Source organism: Chiloscyllium punctatum, chromosome 3 (assembly GCF_047496795.1).
Source record: "Chiloscyllium punctatum isolate Juve2018m chromosome 3, sChiPun1.3, whole genome shotgun sequence".
Taxonomy (NCBI): domain Eukaryota; kingdom Metazoa; phylum Chordata; class Chondrichthyes; order Orectolobiformes; family Hemiscylliidae; genus Chiloscyllium; species Chiloscyllium punctatum.
The window spans coordinates 32102889-32124461 of record NC_092741.1 but is presented as its reverse complement, the minus strand read 5'-3'; the positions used below and the strand labels follow the sequence as shown (position 1 = coordinate 32124461).

The 21573-nt window shown below is 41.9% G+C and overlaps 1 protein-coding gene across 1 annotated transcript in view; it reads right to left on the bottom strand.

The window, feature by feature from the left end:
* Positions 1-21573, bottom strand: part of slc4a1ap (solute carrier family 4 member 1 adaptor protein) — a 137963-nt gene that overhangs the window by 14546 nt on the left and 101844 nt on the right. Inside the window, exons 12-13 of the mRNA XM_072551149.1 lie at positions 9849-9962; positions 3712-3782 (exon numbers count right to left, since the gene is read on the bottom strand). Coding sequence (XP_072407250.1) covers positions 3712-3782; positions 9849-9962 — 185 coding nt within the window. The remainder of the gene's footprint in view (positions 1-3711; positions 3783-9848; positions 9963-21573) is intronic.

Below are 21573 nucleotides of genomic sequence, written 5' to 3'. Positions count from 1 at the left end.
AGGCATGTACTGTCCACCTACTCAACTATCAGCTTAGCAGTCTACTCACAATCATCAGGAATCACTGCTTATCACGTGATACTTGCATAACAATAACCTCTGCTCAGTTTCAGTCTTTTCATCTCCAGATCTCATTGGACCAAACATGGACAAAAGAGTTGAATTCCAGCGATGGGTTGAGGCTGTACAGGACATTAGTTAGGCCACTATTGGAATACTGCATGGAAATTTGGTCTCCCTGCTGTAGGAAGGATGTTGTGAAACTTGAAAGGGTTCAGAAAAGATTTACAAGGATGTTGCCAGGGTTGGAGGTTTTGACCTATAGGGAGAGGTTGAACAGGCTGGGGGTATTTTCCCTGGAGTGCCAGAGGTTGAGGGGTGACCTTACCAAGGTGTATAAAATCATGAGGGGCACGGATAGGGTAAATACTCAAGGTTGTTTTTCCGGGGTGGCGAAGTCTAAAAGTAGAGGGCATAGGTTTAGAGTGAGAGGGGAAAGACTTAAAAGGGACCTTAGGGGCAACCTTTTCATGCAGAGGGTGGTGTGTATATGGAATGAGCTGCAAGAAGAAGTGGTGGAAGCTAGTACAATTACAACACTTAAAACACATCTGGATGGGTATATGAACAGGAAGGGTTTGGAGGGATATGGGCCAAGTGCTGGCAAATGGGACTAGTGTTATTTAGGATATTTGGTCAGCATGAACAAGTTGGACCGAAGGGTCTGTCTCCGTGCTGTATCTCTATGACTTTATGCCCTTGTTATCAAGCAGCATCTGTCAGAACGTGGCATTAGGAGTCTTAGCACAAAGAGATGATTGTTGCTGTTGGAGCCAGTTATTTCAGCCCCAAGCATCACAACACAAATTCCTATGGTTAATATCCTCAGCCCAACCACTTTCAGCCCCTCTATCAATGATTTTCCCTCCATCATAAAGTCAGAAACAATAATGTTTGCTGATGATTGCACAATTTTCAGCATCATTTGAGATTCCTCAAACAGAAAGCAGTGTGTGCCTACATGCAGCAGGACCTGGGTTGCAAGGAACATTTGTACCACACAAGTGCCAAGCAATGACCATCTCAAACAAAAGAAAATTAACAATAATCTGACATTCAATGGCATTATCATCACTAATTCCTCCACAATCAACATCCTGGGGTTTATTATTGACCAGAAACGTGCCTGGACCAGTCATATAAATACAGCAGGTTAGAGGTGGTGAATTCTGAGGTGAACTCTGGTAGAGTCAAGGACACTGTCCACTTGCTTGGATGACAGCACCACACTATAGCAGCTCAGCACCATCCAGGACAAAGCAATCCACTTGATCGACACACTACCTTTAAATTCTCTCCACCACCGCACATCATGGCTGTCCTATGCAGCAACTACAAGATGCACTGCAGAAAGTCACCACCTCTAGCATGATGGCAATACTTTTTTCCATCTCCTCCCCTCTGCATATTAATGTACTGCTGCTTCCATGACACCCCTCAATGCCAGTCGTGTGATCTTTCAATTACAGAGATCCAGCACTTTGCCGTCTACCTTCTCACCATCCAAGGCCCCAAGACTGCTTCCGCATGAAGCAGTGACTTTCTAGAAATTCCTTCAATTTAAGATACCGAATTCACTGTTCACAATGTGGCATCACAAGAGAATTCAAATACAAATTGTGACAGTGATCTGCAGAACATCTCTATTAAGTCTGCAGGATGTGGTGCTGAGCTTCTGATGCATTGTCATTTCAACTCTCCCTCTGCTACTCCTGCTGACATCTTTGTCCTGGGCCTTGTTCCAATGAAGCTCAATACAAACTAAATTGAAAGCATCTAATCTCTCAACTATGCACTAGACTGAACACTGAGTTGAACAATTTGAGACTAAAATCTGAAGATTATCTGCAGGAAGAGAGAAGGCGGTGGTGGAGAGGGGTTAACAAGGCAGGTGGAGTGAGGGAGAGATGGAGTGAAGGGAGAGACAGTAAGGGGAGGCAGAGATGGGGAGTGGAGGAGAGATAGGGGAGGTGAAGTCAGAGGTGAGGATTCATTGGAAGATGCTGCAGGGATAGGGGTGAAGGAGAAGAAATAAACCACCCACGGATTTTATTTCTGAGTTTTATAGTGAAAACATGACAGAAGGAGTGAACAACCATGTGGAAGCACAAGGAAGGAAAAAATATTAGCTTCTGGAAACATGAATTTGTTATCTCACCCCCCCTCTCTTCGCCCTCCTCCTCCCTCCACCCACCACCACCACCCACCTTGCACTTCAATGGGTGAATTTGTGTCTCAAGAAACCACAGCAGTCAGGAACTGTTTTGTAAAGATTGCCAATTAACAGTAATGTGTCACACAGTCCCTTTCAGGCAGGCCAGTTGTAGCTTTATATACAATGAATACAGAAAGTACTCAGCAAGTCTGTTTGTTTCAGTACAGATGCTGCCAGAGTTAATGCTTCAAATCAAATATGACTCGTATTTAGAATGATATTTTAACATTTATCCAGATCTGGGGAGCCCATGCTTTTGTCTTCAATGTTTGTCACCTGGGTGGTTACCAAGGGAGCAGGAAAAGGGAGGGTGGTGGTGGAAAATTACATGGAAAGTTTAAACTCATGTTTCTTGCTAACTTGCTAATTTCTCAAATTGCTGATGCTCACATTCCAACTGAGAATTTACACACCATTCAGAATAGTTCATTCAAGCTTCCTGGCCCAGAGAACGCAAAAAAAAGGAAACTGTGTTGGGATCAGCAAGGTCAAAAGATCCATTGGTGCTGTCTCAGTGGTAGCAAAGCTGAGACTGAACTCAACATCTTGGGAAAACTAAAGTGAACGGTGTGATTGCTCATTGGTTAGCACTACTGCCTCACAACACTAGAGACCTGAGTTTGATTCCAGCCTCGGGTGATTGTCTGTGTGGAGTTTGCATGTTCTTCCCGTGTTTGTGTGGGATCCCTCTGGGTGCTCCGGTTTCCTCCCACAGTCCAAAGATGTGCTGAATAGGTGGATTGTCCATGCTATATTGCCCATGGTGTTCAGGGATGTGCAGGCTAGGTGAGTTAGCCATGTGAGATACAGGATTACAGGGATAGGATGGGGTGTAGGTCTGGAGGGATGCTGTTCAGAGAGTGTGACTTAATGGGCCGAATGACCTGCTTTCACATTGGAGGGATTCTATGATCTCTTCTATTAATTAACCAGCTCTCTGTCCATGCTAATATACTGCTGCCAACAGCATGAGATCTTGTCTGATTGGGGTGGCACAGTGGCTAGCTCTGTTGCCTCACAGCGCCAAGGACCTCAAGTTTGATTCCACCCTCCTGCGACTGTGTGGAGTTTGCATATTCTCCGTGTCTGTATGGGCTTCCTCCGGGAGCTCTGGTTTCCCCCCAAAGTCCTAAGATGTGCAGGTTAGGTGGACTGGCCATGGGAAATGCAGGATTACATGCATAGGTTGGTGGGTCTTGGTGGGATGCTCTTCATGAAGTTGGGTGGAATTGATGGGCCGAACAGCCTGTTTCCACACGAGGGATTTTATAATAACTGTGAAGCATACCTGCCAACACTCTGTGACAACGTCATGATTCTAGTCACTTTGATACACCTAAAATATTAGATCTAAAATTTTCTTTGCATGACCAATATACAAACTGACAGATAACAATCTTACCCTGCAGAAATGATTATATTGATAAGTTACTTACTTTCTTTGGACCATATATTTTCTTCTTCACAACTTTTTCATCATTTTTATTGGCCTTAGGCTGTATCTTAGCTTTAAAGTAAACAAAAGAATATTCATTTAAAATGAATATATTCATTCAATTCCGAAAATTTTACTTGATATGTAATTCTCAAAAGATGTACATTATCAATGATATTTTGGTCCAACTCATTTTTGTGATCACACATGTTCTGCTCAAGGCCTGGGTCCTTTGGTAAATAGACATCGCTCTGAGGAACATGGAAATTATTAACTTTTAAAGCCCAAGTTTTGCTGCCAAACAGGTTAACTTGTAAGAACATAGTTTCCATATGGGGTTGGAACACCAAGTAGGATTATAAATTGGCATTTTGAGGTCATGAGCTCCAAGGCTCTGAGGGGAGATGGTTGTGTCATGGTAATATCAAGACCAAGTTAAATGGTCTGGAGACAACGGTTTAAATCCCACTGCAGCAGATGGTGACATTTGAATTTGATAAAAACCTAGAATTTAAAAGAAATGCTGGTAAATGGCGACAATACAATTATTGTCGATTGTCGTAATGACCTATCTGCTTCACCAACGGCCTTATGGGAAGGAGATCTGCCACCTTTTATCTTGTCTGGCCTACATGTGATTCCAAACCCACAGCAATGTGGCTGACTCTTAAACTGGCTTTCCAGATGATTTCAGATGTCCAAGCACAACTGGATGGGTGACAAATGCCAGGCTAACCAGCAATGTCCAGATCCCCCACCAAAATCAAGGTGTGGCAATTTTCAAGCCTTGAAGTGGGGTCACAATCAGAAAGTCTTGGTGAAAACCTGTTGTAAAAGGACCGGGAAGCAGAACGTTTATAGGCCAAAATGGTTATATTAGTTATCAGCATGTTATTATGTTAAACAGTCAGGTTAGGTGTTATCAAACTTAGTAATATATTTGTTACTGACATCATATACAGTTAATTCAATCCCAATTGTCTTATTCTGAAAAAAAAAGACCAGCATTTCCTCTTAGAGCTACTGAATGATAGAATTTGGCAGTACAGAAGAGTCTGTAAAGCCAAACATATACTATTAGTTACACTATTAGAACACAAAACAGTACAGCACAGTACAGGCCATTCGGCCGTCAATGTTGTGTTGGCCTTTTATCCTACTCTAAGATCAGACTAACCTACATATCCTTCACTGTACTATCTTCTATGCGCCTATCCAAGAGTTGCTTAAATGTTTCTAATGTATCTGGCTCTACTACCACTGCGGGCAGTGCATTCCACGCACCCACCACTCGGTTTAAAGAACCTACCTCTGACATCTCCCATAAACCTTCCTCCAATCACTTTAAAATTACGCCCTCTTGTGTTTGCTATCTTTGCCGAGGGAAACAATCTCTAGCTATTCACTCTATCTATGTCTCTCATTATCTTGTACACCTCTATCAAGTCACCAATCATTCTTCTTTCCTCCAATGAGAAAAGCCCTAGCTCTCTCACCCTCTCTTCACAAGACATATCCTCCAGCCCAGGCAGCATCCTGGGAAATCTCCTCTGCACGCTCTTTAATGCTTCCATATCCTCCCTATAATGAGGCGACTAGAACTGAACACAATATTCAAAGACCTTGGTCTAACAAGGGCTCTACAGAGCAGCAGCTCAGCTCTGAAACTCAATCCCCCACCTTTAACCCTGCATACTGCATTCAAATTCGACCTTACGACGTGAATCCCTTCACACTTTTCCAGGTTGAACTCCATCTGCCACTTATCAGTTCAGTTCTGCATCGTGTCAATGTACTGTTGCAACCTACTACAGCCCTCCAGCAACCTTTGTGTCATCAGCAAACTTACTAACCCATCTTTCCACTTCCCCATCCAAGCCACGAATAAAAATCACAAATAGCAGAGGCCCCAGAACGAATCCCTACAGTCACCAAGCTCCAGGCTGAATACTTTCCATCTACCACCACCCTCTGTCTTCTATGGGCCAGCCAATTCTCTATCCAGACAGCCAGATTTCCCTGTTTCTCATACCCCCTTACTTTCTGAATGAACCTACCATGGGGAATCTTATCAAATGCCTTGCTAAAATCCATGTACACCACATCCACTGTCTACCTTCATCAATATGTTTGTCACATCCTCAAATAATTCAATAAGGCTTGTGAGGCATCACCTGCCCCTCACAAAGCCATGCTGGCTATTTCTCATCAAACTATGGTTTTTCAATTAATCATAAACCCTGTCTCTCAGAATCCTCTCCAATACTTTACCCACCACAGAAATGAGACTGATTGGTCTGTAATTCCCAGGATTATCCCTATTCCCTTTCTTGAACAAGGGAATAACATTTGAACATCCAATCATCTGATATGATTCCAGTGGACAGTGAGGATGCAAAGATCATCACCAAAGGTGTAGCAATCTCTTCCCTCACTTCCTGTAGCAACTAGGGTATATCCCATCTGGCTCAGGATATTTATCTATGCTTATGATTTTCAAAGTTTTCAGCACAACCTCCTTTTCAACATCAACCTGTTCAAGCAAATCAGTCTGTTTCACATTGTCCTCAGAAGCGTCAAGTACCCTTTCAGGAACAAATACTGAAGCAAAGTATTTATTAAGGTCCTCCCCTACCTCCTCCGACTCCAGGCGCAAGTTCCCTCCACTATCCCTGATCGGCCCTACCCTCAGCCTGGCCATCCTTGTGTTCCTCACATAAGTATAGAATGCCTTGAGGTTTTCCTTAATCCTACCCGTTAAAGCTTTTTCAGGCCCTCTTCCAGCTCTTCCAAGTCCATTCTTCAGTTCCTTCCTGGCTATCTTGTAACCATCTAGAACTCTGTGTGATCCTTGCCTCCTCAACCTTAAGTAAACTACTCCTCTTGACTAGATGTTCCACATCCCCTATCACCCAAGGATCTTTCAACCTACCATCCCTTTCTTGCCTCAGTGGGACAAACCTGTCCAACACTATCAGCAGGTGCTTCCGAAACAACCTCCACATTTCTGTTGTGAATTTCCCTGATAACATCTGTTCCCAATTTAGGTGCACTAGTTTCTGCCTAATAGCATTGTAATTTCCCCCTCCCCCAATCAAATACTTTCCCATACTGTCTGCTCCTATCCTTCTCTATGAGTATAGTAAAGGTCAAGGTGTTGTGATCATTATCAACGAAATGCTCTCCCACCAAGAAATCGGACACCTGGCCTGTTTGGTTGCCAAGCACCAACTTCAAAATGGCCTCCCCTCTATTCGGCCTATCTACATATTGAGTCAGGAAACCTTCCTGGACACACCTGATAAAAACTGCTCCAACCGAATTATTTGAACTAAGGAGGTTCCAATCAATATTAGAGAAGTTAAAGTCACCCATGACAACAACCCTGTTACTTCTGCACCTCTCCAAAATCAACCTCCCAATCTGCTTCTTCATGTCTCTGCTCCTATTGGGGGTCTGTAGAAAACTCCCAATAAAGTGACTGCTCCTTTCTTGTTTCTGACTTCCCTCCCCATCGGGACCCTGTAATCAAACCCTCCACGACAACCTCTCTTTACGCAGCTGTGATACTAGGCCTGATTAGCAATGCCACTTCTCTACCTCTTTTACCTCACCCCTATTCCTTCTGAAACATCTAAACCCTGGAACATCCAGCAACCATTCCTGCCTCTGTGATATTCAAGTCTCCGTAATGGCCACAACATCATAGTTCCAAATACTGATCCATGCTCTAAGTTAATCACGCTTATTCCTGATAGTTCTTACATTAAAATAGACACACTTCAACCCCTCACACTGACTGCATCTTTGTCCTATCAAGTGCCTATCCCTCCTCACACACTCTTTGCACGCTGCATCTCATTGTTTACTACCTACTCCTTCATCTGCTCTATAGCTCCAGTTCCCAGCCCCCACCAATCTAATTTAAACCCTCCCGAAGAGTTTGCCGAGTTCCACAGTCTGGAATGTTATGACATCTCAGGTGTTCATCCAAATATTTTTAAAGGTTGAGAGCTTTCCTAATCAACTACCTGCCTAAACAGTGCATTCCAGACTCCCACAAATCCCCTGTAAACCTCTTGCCTTTCACTTTATGACCCCTTGCTGTTAATCCTTTGACTAAGAGGAACAGCTGCTTTGTATTTACTCTGTCCTTGTTCCTCAATCGTACACACCTCTACCAGGTGCTTCCTCAACCTTCTCTGTTCCAAAGAACACAACCTAAGCTTATTTAGCCTCCTTTCATAACTAAAATCCTCCATCACAGGCAACATCCTGGTGATTGTGCTCTGCACCCCTCCAGTGCAATCACATTCTTCCCATAGTGTGGGGACAAGAATAGTACATAGTACGAGGTAAAAACAATGACTGCAGATGCTGGAAACCAGATTCTGGATTAGTGGTGCTGGAAGAGCACAGCAGTTCAGGCAGCATCCAAGTAGCTTACATAGTACATCATCTGTGGCCTAACCAAAGCTCTGCAACATGACCTCCCTGCTCTTACAATCTATGCCATGACTGATAAAAGCAAGCATCCTGTATGCCTTCTTAACTAACCTATTAACCTGTGCTGCGATCTTCAGGAATCTGTGGGCAGGTATCCTATGATCCCTCTGTTCTTCAGAACTCTGTAGTGCCTTGCCATTTATTGAGTATTCCCTGGTGTTGTTCCTTCACCCCACATTTATTACAGTTAAATCCATCTGTTACTGAGGTGCCATCCTTTTTATATGCTCTGTAGGCAGAGTACCAGTTGGGACTAGCTTGATAATCTCAGAAGACCACTGTGTACAGGATGCATGAAACAAAACAAAATTCTAACCTTGAGCAATCATCTGTAAGGACAGCGGCACATTTCTGTATTTCCAAAATATTAGAAATATAGTTACACTCCCTCCTGTAGTTTTCCTATCTCCTTTGGGCACCAACTTTACTGTGAGATCCCTTGCATCTTGTTTCGACAGTGTCCGCAAGCTCTTCAGCCAAGGCGGCATATCACAGCCAAGCTTAATTGTCTCCTAATCAAATGCCTAAGTACATAGCTCAGCAGCATAGCAGGCAGCAATTAAAAATGGAAATCCTGCTGGTTGTCCTTTCCCTAGCAAGGACTGACATGTGTCATTATAGGTCTCTGGCTGAGATTAGTTAACTTAGTGATGCAGAACGGATTGTGGTTTCTTCAAGTCTACGCTTCTTAGGCGAACATGCTAAAGGTCAGTGTCAAAGCATTTTGAGTGGCTTCTTTCTCGTGATCATTTTCTCTCCTATTTTCTGTCTTTGAAGGCATGAACTAAATATGTTGCAATTGGCACTGGGTGCATTACTCCCCCTGTTCTTGCTTACACTTGTGCAAATATCTCTGGAGAGTACATATGGCCAACTTAACCACATTGGGCATTACAGATTAATGATTCCATTCTCGCTGGAAATTCATCCACAGTTTCAAGAAGAGGTTGCTAGGTAGTAAATCAACTCGATTTCCCACAAGCCTAATTATAGCTCTCAACGATGGCTATAGGATCCCATCAACTGCTTGTCTGATGATCAGTGAATTCGGTGGAAAGCAATTAACAACTAACTCAATGGGAACTAGTTTTAATCTGGAAATCTCCTTCTTCATATGGTCCAGGTAAACACATGATTCATAAACAAATTTGTGGGCCGAAAGGCCTTTTCGGTGCTCTATGACTCCATACTTCTATCAACCAACCTCTGGGGAAGACATCCCATCCATTTGCATTCAATTTTTAGAACTCAAAATGTGTTTTTTTATGAAACATTCTCAAGTCTGATAGTCCTTTGGCTGAAGTGAACCCTTCTCAATTGCCAAGTCCACTTCTTGACTTTGTCCACATGGTCAGCTTACCGGGGATGGATGAGCTTTGTAAAAAGACATTTGCTGGGTTAAAGCCTGCATATCACCAGACTGGTTAACTGAAGACAAGGGGGTCCTAAGCAGCATTTAACCCTAGTCAGTCAAAGAGATTACTGTGGTACAGATATTTTACTTCAATCAAACAAAGCTTTATGTGAAACCGAACATCATTTCCTCAATCAGTTTTATACAAACTTGACTGTTCCAAAATATTTATTCAATATGTAAAAAACTAAGTGGTGATGTGTTTAAGTTGACTATACCTGGCATCAAATCTTTTGATGGAGAGTTAATGCAATCATCCCTGTCTTCTGTTGAAGGAACTGCACCATTCTCATCTCCTTCTTGATTGGAGACCTGAACCGACAGTGTGGTTTCTATTCAAGGGAGTAAAACAAAATTCTGTGTCAGACATTTGTGCGCCAGACTTATTCGGTTGTTGTTATTGAAACTGCACAGTAGTTAATCCCACTGAAAGACATTTCAAATTAATTGCAAAATCAATATCTGAATGGTCTTGCGCGAAATTATCTAATATCACTCGGAAGGTCCATCCTTCAACTGGCTTAGTCAGGTGAGACATCAGCTAGGTTCCGAAGAAGAATTTCCATGGATCATACAGTACATTTCATGGATAGTGGTGCAGGGTAGTTGCTTGTGTTGCGTTAAGGGACCTAATAACTCAGATTTGAACTCCAGCTGTTGAAGAAATAACCTAATCTCATCTAATACCAGAATTGTTAAGTAAAGCAAAGGGATCAAATATGAAAGGTAAGCATTCAACATTTGCAAGTGGAGCAGCGGGAAGTTACATTTTATTCTCAAAGCCAAGAATCCTGCAAGATTAAGTCACCAATGAGGGCCATCAAGTGGACAGCGGACAGAGTTCACATCTTAGCATGATGTAGTTCTGGAGATAGAATATGCTGAGGAAAATGTGGTTGATCAAAACAGGGCTGACTACTTGAGCCCAAGGACTTCCCTAAACTATTGCTAAAACCTGTGTCTCCTTAAGTGCTTGGTTATCACAAACATACTCTTGGTAAAAACATGCTTCTAGATGTTATTTACAAATGAATGAAGTTGGATACAATAGCTCAAAAGAGTACATGGAAACACAATACTTTGAGCTACAATTTAATTTCCTTCAATGGAGCTTTACAACGCAAGGAAATCAATATTTTGACAAAACTATATATACTTTTTTAAACAAACAGAAGGTTTTTCCACAGGCTATAATTCGGTGTCCCTGACAGAGTTTTCTATTAACCTCAGCAGGCCAATAAAAGGAGTGGAGTGCTTCAGAGAAGCTGCTGAATTGGAGAGCTCACTGAGACCATTCTGAAGGTAAAGAAGTTTGGTTTTACTAAATTCCCTGTTGGACATAGTGATTATCACATATTTATGGTCCTTTCCCTCCCTCAACTTAACTTGAAAATCAACTTGAGTATGTAAAAATGAAAAATATACAAGAACAGAAGAAAGAGGCAAGGAACTGGAATGGGAGTACGCAGGACTGTTCAATGAGCTAATGCAGGAACCCTGCTCAGTGCTGTAACTCCTGTCTAATCAATACAGCAGCAACAATGGCCTCAAACTTCTCTGCTAAAAGTTAGGAAATAAGAATTACACCCTGGGACAAGTGTAAATCCAGTCTCAGTTGATGAGAGGAAGACTCTGTTGGCTCTCAGGATCTTCAAAGTTTTTTGGCCACATACCTGTAAGTCCTTGTGGAAGTGGGACTGTATGTAAAAAAGATTAAAGTTACAATCACACTTCCAGAGAGCTCAAGTATGAGTGATTTTGGAAGCAAATAATCACTTGGCTGCTGTACTGCAGTCCCTGCGAGGGGGCAATTGAGATACGTACTGAGGCAAAAGAAACTTCGATTTGCAATTAACTAACTAAGGAATCTCTGATGCTGACACTGGCTCCTTAAGACGTACTAGCATCTTTTAAGTTTGCAGACCTTGAAAGCTTAACAAAAAACTGCTAAAGTTCAGCAAAAATAATGGTTTAGTCATTATGCATGAATTAGACAGTGTCTGGTGCTTGTAAAGACATCACTCCTGGTGAACCTCTCAAACTTCCATTGCAAGTTTGACTAACAAACTGCTAGTATGCAAGACAAGGAACCATTGCTTTGATCTTATGCAGGAAAGTACAAAAGCATATGGGGAGGCTTTTTTCAAAGCCCTCACTAGCTATTTTCATACTTTATTTTGACACTACTCCAAACTTCTACATTTTTAGTACGATGGGAGTGAGTATGAACTAAGGATGTCGTCTTGATGGATTACATTTTTTGGGCAGCTTATTTGACAACTGCTTTCACTCATATAAACATTAGAACTGCATACTTATCAAGGTAATACACATGACAAAATGTGACACCATGCCACCTAAGGAAATAGGTTATTCTTAAGGAGATTTTTAAAAGAACAGAGAGATGCAGAGACATTCAGATGTTATTGCCATGTTTCCATAGTCTCCAGTGACAGGATGAAGGTAATTAGAGATGCAGAGAAGGCCAGAACTGGAGAAACAGAGTTTGCAGAAAGGGTTGGGTTGTACAGAGGCTAGAGGTAAATAGGGGCGCAGCTGTGGAGGGACTTGAGCACAATTATAAGGTGTTAATACACTGGAAATCAATGTAGTCTGGCAAACACAGGGCTAATGGGTGAATGGGACTGGATAATGAGTTAGAATATGGATTTTTGAATAAATGAAAGTTATAAAGGGTGCAAACAAAGGCACACATGGGTAATTATAGGACAGCACTGGATACGTATCCAAATCTAACAAAGACATATATGTGAGTTTCAACAGGAGATAGGTAGTGGCAGGGCAGAGCCAAGCAATGGTACAGAGGTGGAATGGGAAGCTTTGGAGGTACAGAGGATGTCCAGTGAAAGTTTAGTTTTTCAGGAACTTGGAGGTAGATTAAGATAGTTGGATGACAACTGGCAGTGAACCCATTTAAAACAGTAACTGACAGCAGGTTCATCATCCTGAGCAGAATTCAGCAGAACAGTAACTATCTGTTTGCTACTAACATCAAGCACAAATTTGAATGGCCAAATTCAAAAGATTACTAGACGGTTGAATGCTGATGTTAATTGAACCAGCTTAGTATTTGTTCAAGCTTTTCATCATGCACACAGCAGGACAATTCCCAAGAAATACCAATGTGAAGGGAAAAACATTTTTATACTGTATGAGAAAACAGAGCGGTATAGTCAGCAAGTGTACTCTGATTGGTGTTGCCATGGAGAATGCACCAGTTGGATGATGACTGACAGTTAAATTTAAACCAGGCAGGACAACACCGACTGGTTAAAGCATTGCCTGGAAAAATGAACCAGAGAATATCTGTCACTTATTTTAAGTTGAAATAAGCACAAACTGTGTTCATGCTGGAGGACACTTGTGGTGCTCTCATATCTGAGCCAGGAGGCCCTGGCTCAAGTCTGATCAGCTCTATTTTTGCGTGATAACATCTTTGAGTGGGTTGATTAGAAAATAGTCCTGCATAGATGCTGGAAGGCTATTGTGGCATAGTGGTAGTGTCCCATCTCTGAGCCAGCATGCCCAGATTAAAATCGCACCTGCTCTAAGGAGTGAATAACATGTTCTGCCAGCAAAGAACAGGGCCTTGCGTATTAATATGTAGCTTCCATCATGCATAGGTGCATCACAGCCTGACTTACAATCTTAAATTGGTTGTCAGTGCATGTTTTATAAAAAAAACTCGGTATCCTTTAGCAAATGCTCTCAAAGTGTGAATCATATCTAATGTTGGACACTCCATTTTATACAAGACTGATCTATACGTCAATTCAACTTACCTGATGCAGTTCTAAATCCCCCAATATCAAGTGATCTGCTTTGCGAGTGTCAATAGCCTGGGTCAAGATAGTGCATTCCTGTCATAGAGATGTACAGCATGGAAACAGACCCTTCGGTCCAACCCGTCCATGCCGACCAGATATCCCAACCCAACCTAGTCCCACCTGCCAGCACCCGGCCCATATCCCTCCAAACCCTTCCTATTCATATACCCATCCAAATGCCTCTTAAATGTTGCAATTGTACCAGCCTCCACCACATCCTCTGGCAGCTCATTCAATACAGGTACCACCCTCTGCGTGGAAAAGTTGCCCCTGATGTCTCTTTTATATCTTTCCCCTCTCACCCTAAACCTGTGCCCTCTAGTTCTGGACTCCCCAAACCCAGGGAAAAGACTTTTGACTAATTATCCTATTCATGCCCCTCATAATTTTGTAAACCTCTATAAGGTCACCCCTCAGCCTCCGATGCTCCAGGGAAAACAGCCCCAGCCTGTTCAACCACTCCCTGTAGCTCAGATCCACCAACCCCGGCAACATCCTTGTAAATCTTTTCTGAACCCTTTCAAGTTTCACAACATCTTTCCAATAGGAAGGAGACTAGAATTGCACGCAATATTCCAACAGTGGCCTAACCAATGTCCTGTACAGCCGCAACATGACCTCCCTACTCCTGTACTCAATACTCTGACCAATAAAGGAAAGCATACAAAATGCCTTCTTCACTCTCCTATCTACCTGCAATTCCACTTTCAATGAGCTATGAATCTGCACTCCAAGGTCTCTTTGTTCAGCAACAGTCCCTAGGACCTTACCATTAAGTGTGTAAGTCCTGCTAAGATTTGCTTTCCCAAAATGCAGCACCTCGCATTTATCTGAATTAAACTCCATCTGCCACTTCTCAGCCCATTGGCCCATCTGGTCCAGATCCTGTTGTAATCTGAGGTAATCCTCTTCGCTGTCCACTACACCTCCAATTTTGGTGTCATCTGCAAACATAAACTGTACCTCTTATGCTCGCATCCAAATCATTTATGTAAATGACAAAAAGTAGAGGGCCCAGCACTGATCCTTATGGCACTCCACTGGTCACAGGTCTCCAGTCTGAAAAACAACCCTCCACCATCACCCTCTGTCTTCTACCTTTGAGCCAGTTCTGGATCCAAATGGCTAGTTCTCCCTGTATTCCATGAGATCTAACCTTGCTAACCAGTCTCCCATACGGAACCTTGTGGAACGCCTTACTGAAGTCCATATAGATCACATCTATTGCTCTGCCCTCATCAATCTTCTTTGTTACTTCTTCAAAAAACTGTCCTGCGTTGTTTTTTGCTCTTAGGCTACTCCACCCTATCCTGAACATGAAAAAATGCTTCCTCATTTCACTCTTGAATATTTAGCTCTAACTGTAATTCATGACTCCTCGTTCTCAATGCTCTCACAATGTGAAACAGTTTCTCTGACACCACTTCACTCTTGCATTTTTTAAACTGCTCCACCAGATCACTCTCAATCCTCTATAATTACAGGAATATAGCCCAAGTGCAGGCAAAAAAAACCCAGAAATTGCCGGAGAAACTCAAAGCCTTACAGCATCGGTGGAGAGAAAGCAGAGTTAATTCTTTGAACTGAAAGTTCTGAAGAAGTGTCACTGGACTTGAAACTATTAGCTCTGCTTTCTCTCCACAGATGCTGTCAGACTGGTTTCATCTCTCCTATATTTTCTGTTTTTTTCAGATCTTTAGTTCTTTGTTTTATTTTACCATACCTCATAATGCAATGATCAAAGTTTTCATATTACGCTGGAGAATCTGCACCATACTCCTTCCAAGGCTATAGATTTCCAAGCAGAAAGCCAAGAAGTTCCAGAAAAAGGTATCACATCAAAAGAGAAAGGCTAATAACTTGACTATTTGACAGAGCTTTTACCTCAAATTGTCATTTGTCCTTTCATTTGAAGGCTGACAAACTGGTTGTGCAAGTTTTTTTGATTTCCATTCCGATTTCCTAGATTTACAGAACTTTCATTTCTATTTTTCGTAAATTTTTTAAAGCCTCAAACCAGTTACTCATGCTGCAAATGAAATCTAGGTTGAAACTTCTGGTTGTCAGCAATTTAAGATTTTACAGACCAACGATGGATAATGTGCTGGGCTGACATGTTGAGAAGAATGAAAACATGAATAATTGAGGATAAAGCTTACACCTGAATTTAACATTACAGAACTGGAGAGCTTAGTTTTTGCACTGATCCGTTTGCATTTAGAATGAATGGTATTTAGTATGGGAATTCTCTTTGGGACAGGAAAGAGTTAATCCTGTTAACCATATCATATCAAAGGTAGGAAGGTTATTTTGTGTTTGGAAGCCTGTGATCAGTGGTGTACCACAGGAGTTGGTGAGGGGACACTTGCTGTTTATTATGTATGTTAAAGTTTTGGATGTGAACGTATAAGGTATAATTAGTAAGTCTGCAGATGGCACAAAAAAATTGGTGGTGTTGTTGACAGTAGGGAGATGGTCTCAGGTCCCGTCTGACATTGATCAGTAGGTAATTTGGGCAGAGCAATGGAATTTAATCGTGATTAGTGCGAAGCAATGTATTTTTGGAGGTCGATTAATAGAAGGATTTACACAATGAATGATGGATTCCTAGAGAGTAACAAAGGGACTCTGATGTATGAGTCCATAGATCTCGGAAGGTGTCAGAACAGGTAAACAGGGTGGTGAAGGTGGCATTGGGGATGCTTGCCATCATTAGTTGGGGCATAGAATATTGGAGCAAGGAAGTCTTGTTGCACCTTTACAAAGCATTACTTAGGCCACAGATAGAATATTGCATGAAATTTGGGTCGCTACACTATCGTAATGACATGGTTGCATTGGAGAGGAGATTCATCAAGATGTTGCCTGGGATGAAAAGTCTCAGTTATGAGGGGAGATTGGACAGGCTGGGTTTATTTTCCTTGGAGCAGAGGACACTGAGGGGGAGAGGGAAATCTGATTGAGGGATACGTTCTAAACTTCTCTTCTTACATTTCTTCTCTTCCTGCCTCCATGACCGTAGGTGTAGGAGGTAATGTTTTCATCCATTAGCTTGTAAATTATGCATACACACATATTTAGCATAACTTGGCACAAAGGCAGATATGGCCCAAGGGAAAACAGATATGTATTTGGCATCAATGTCAATCTGGATCCTGTATTCTTTTCAAAAGCACCACTAACATTAGAAATTAGGGCAAATTGCCTTTTTTTTTAAAAATCGCAATGGCTTGTTCTATTTGGAATGTTTTTGATGATTTTAGAATGTTGTGGATTGCATCAGCTATCAACTGATGTGATGAAACTTTTCGCAGTCATCAAAAAGTTAGCAGAACTTTTAGAGCATGTTGTTAGAGCATGAAGTGGATTCAGTGAGACAGAAAACTCTTAAGAACACCATTTGCTTTGTCGGCTTCGCAATTACAGAGCATCAATCTGGTAAATGCAACAGCCTCAGGGAAGAGCTGCACCATTGCTGGTGTTCTGGTGCGATGAGCTCAAACTGCAGATTGAAGCAGGGAGATTTCTGATTCAGAAATCACACAATGCCTAGAAGACAGGACAGAATCCATTCTGTTAGCTGTTGGGTGCCTCAGGATTCCCTAGTGACAATGGTCCCATTTTCCAAGCTTGTGGCAGAGTGCCTGAACTCAGCTCCATAGCACCATGCTCAACTTTGAACAGGATTAAAATTCAAAATGCAATTTATCAATATGGAAATTTAGTTCAAACAGCTTGGGATGGAAATGCAAATCCAATCAATGCAACGGGACTATCAGAGCCATACAAAAACCCACGCAGACAGTCGGTTCAAAATCTAATTGTTCCTTCTGAATGTTTCTTGTTTGCAAGGCTGGCATGAAATCTTCCTATTAGTGTGAAGTAAGGTACTTCTTGCATTGTTTAATCAATGTTGTCACTTGGTATATTTATCACTACAAATTGCTCTCAACAATTGTGACACATCTGTAACTACTTCAGCTACTTTCACATATAGCTTGATCTGATCTCTTCAGTCACTGCATGAATTTGGGAAAGATGGCTAGAATTTACATTTGAATAAAGCACCTAGACACCTTCATAGCATGCCAATTCATTTAACAGTCAATGAATTACTTTTTAAGTTTGTCACTGCTGTTATGGGATAGTTAATTTGTGTGTGGTATAATTCCACTTTCAACAGATGAGATGAAAGGCAACTATGTGGTCTTCCTGTTCTGCTGAAGAATGTTGACCAGGATGTTAGGAGGAGTCCTTGAGTAGGAAAGGATCACATTGAGAAGTATCATTGGACATTTTCTGCTCAACAGTTTAAAGGCATATTGTATTGCATAATTGTATTATACTGGAAACCTGGTAAATTTAATTTAATAATAGGCAAATTACGGCATCAATATACCAAACTAATGTTCGTTCCAAGCAATGCCAAAGCAATCAATGGAGTAGAGAAACCTCGAAATATTTGTTTCTGAGAGACTAAGAATCCATATTCCAAAGCTGATAGCACAGATGGTGGAGAAAATTGTGGAGAGATTTAAAATTGGAGTTTCATACTAAAACGGAAGTTGGGAGAGGAAACTGGTAGAAACAGTTTCTAATCACAGGTCTTATTTTAATGTAACAGATCAAAGAGCATGGAAAAATGAAGAAAACATATTTTTATTATGTGTTATGCTGATCCTGGATACATTACTTATAAGACTACAGGGAAAGATCACAAGCATGGGATTGATTGGATAACTCTTTCGGAGTGACAACATGGCATAATGGGATAAATAGCCTCCATTGGTCCTCGATTCTCAGAATTGCCCTCCTTTGGACATCCCATTGCATTTACACTACCATTTGCTAATGACAACAGGCCATCTGACTACTACTGTGAAATGCTGTGCCTCCAAGACAGTTTTGACTAGGAAAATGAGACTAAGTAATTTAGAAAGAAGTTACTGTAGTTTTGCTCTGCTAGTTATTTTTAACACTGTTGATGGCCTTTAGTAAGTAAGATGTGTGTTGCAACACATGAAGTGGAAATACTGGAATTTAAGAAGATTTGAAACATTAACTCAGTTTCTCTCTGCACAAATGCTACCAAACCTGCTGAGTTTTCCAGCATTGTTTTCATTTCAGATTTCCAGCTCGGCAGTACTTTGATTCCATCAGATACACTGGACATTCGGTCAAAACCTTTTTTCAGTTGGAAAGTGGAAATTTAGAAACTGTGTTTTATTTTCCCCATTTTCTCAGATCAATCTCCATGTTTTACCCTCTTTCCCAATGAAATCCATCAAACAACACAAATTTTGTCAACAACTGTGCACTGCGGACAAGAGTTAAAACAGAAATAATTCAGAACTGTCACGTGGAACTGCATCAAACTAATAAGTGCTCAGAAGTGTTGATGCTGATGTGAGGGGCTCTGAAGATGCTAGAGATTTGAGGGTTCACTGAGCACAGCAGGAACAGTAAGCAGCTGCAGGAAGAAAACATAACTTCAATCTGCATTTGTTAGCCCGGGGTTTGCCCTACCAAGTCGAGGGGTCAGGTGGTAGAAGAGGGAAAGGAACGTTGAACTGAATTGAGCTGGAGACGAGTTGCTGTGTCTGCTGAGAGGGTTGGGTGATCACAGCTAATGGGGAGTCCCTGCACCAGTGGAGTGTCCATAAGTAGAGCTGGGATGCAATGGAAAACTGTTGAGGAAGCATGATCTGGTTTCTCATGTTTCTTTGTCGAACAAAATAGAAAAAGCCCAAACCTTTAATAGTGAAGGATTTTAATGTAATGTATAAAGTTAACTTGAATCCACATCTCTATTAAATAAAGAATTCTCAATGTCCCATCACTGCATACACAAATTAATCTTCTACAAGCACGCAATGAACTTGGTGTGAATTGAGCTGCTGAGTACGTAATCACATGTTTTGTTTCTACATACAGGTAAAGTTTTCAAGGAATATGGAACTGAAGCAGGAAGATGAACAGCAATGATCTAACTGAGCAGCAGAACAGACTGAAGAGCTAAATGTCATACTCCTGTTTTTGTATTCTGCTCCAATGCTAGTGAAGAAATGTGCCTGCCTAAGGCTCAAGATACAAGCTAGTGTAGCCGCTTGCTTTCATGACAGAGGATGGTAACCAGGGTCATTTCCGAGTTGCCAACTTTTCTGAACTACTTGCACAACATTTATTCATGTTTGGGGTGATTTGCACACATTTCAGGAGGAGTGCTTCACCAAAAGATAAACTAGAACCAGTCCCGTCCCTTTTTACACTGCTGGAAACAAGCGGATTATAATTGAGGTCAGGCTCCTTGAAGCAGAACACATTCTTTCAAACCTGAACAACTGAAAAACAACGGGTGCAGAGGGTGAAGGCAGCCAAGCAAGAAGGAATGATGATTGAGGTCATGCCAAGAAAATTGTGTGCCACCAAGAATAAAACGAAACAAGTGATGGAGCAACTGGGCTGATCCAAAAGAATTGGGGTTAAGGTGATACACAATTACTAATAGGAACGAGCTAGCTACAGCATAGCCAAGTGGTGCAAATATTCCATTTGACAAGCTCAACTCATTGGTATAGAACAGAACTTTCACTCTCAAAAACTCCTGCATGCATTTATTTATACAGCATCTTTAAGGTACTTCAAAAGGAGTGAAAAAAAACACAAACTCATTACACAGAGTAACTTCATAACAGTAAAGCAATTCACTTAGATAACTGTAATGTACGGAACTTCTCAGCAATTAAGTAGTTGAGGGACAGTCAGCCACTTCACAAAGTTCTGAGGGTCACTTGTCCCGAAACGTCAACTCTGATTTCTCTCCACAGATGCTGCCAGACCTGATGAGCTGTTCCAGCAATTTCTATTTTTGTCTCTACTTCAGAAACTTGCTCTAAGTGCCATCTTGTGGTCAAAACCTGTCATTAGACTGTGACAGCTGACATGCCAAAATAAAAAATGTGGCAGAGTGGTAGTGTCTCTAACTCTGGACTGGGCCAAGTCTCATCTACTCCAGAGACATGCAATAGCATAGGTTTAAAAAAATGAAATGTCTGTATGACAATTCCCAATGGCAATTGTTAACATGCAAGTACCACTGAAGGTTGAGACAATATACCAGGAAGTGCAAGCTGTCAGCATGATACATTTTTTAAAAATCTGGGAACTAATACTTTTCAATGTAACATAGAAGAAGGTGAAAGTTCAATACTATGAGTCTACCATAAGAAACTGAGCTTTATGAATAATTAAATTGAATTGAGTGATCTGTCACATGCACTTTATAGTGAATAATACAGTGAAAACCTTCAACAGTTGTCACAATGTGGCACCATTGTAAACAGTCCAAGAATAAAAAGATATACCTGGGAAAAAGTCTATCGTTGTTTCTCCATCTCTGCCAAGAGCTGGCTCACCAACGGCACTTGCACCTCCACGCCTCGCTGCCTCCTTCGTCTGACTCACCAATGTAAGAGTTGCCACTCTGTAGGTACATCTCTTTGCCATTGGGCCCAGCACACTGTCGTCAACGCTGGGTTCCGTGCTGAAAGCACACTCACCCTGCAACCAGGAGGCCCCAGCTCAGCTGCTACTGCTATCTCGCTGATAACCAGGAGCAGCCGCCTCATCGAAAACTAGGAGCCCCTGCTCCGGGGATACCATGCTACCACCGCTGTACCACCCCCCATGAGTCCCCATCCTCGGCGTACCGCAACCAGCAGTCCTTGGCTCCACTGTCACGCCAGGCTGCTGCCATCTTGCCTGAAGTCCTGCTCCTGCTGGTTTTCTCCAAGATGTCACCTTGCTAGTATCACCATCTTTAAAGGTCTGCTGCTGCCATCACCTCCGATTATTGGAGGAGCCGAGGCTGCTGCCATTCTGCGTATGGCCCGCTCTTGCTGCTGTGCTGGTGCCACCGCCTAACCCGCCATAAAAGACTTTGAATAAAAGAAAAAAGCAAGCAGATGGGAGCGGATGAGAACTTGTTCAGCTAGAGGTGATGAGTGGATGATCCATCTCAGCTTCCTCCAGAAGCCCTAAGCATTCCAGACACCAGTCTTTAGCCAATTTGAATCACTCCACGTGATATCAAGGA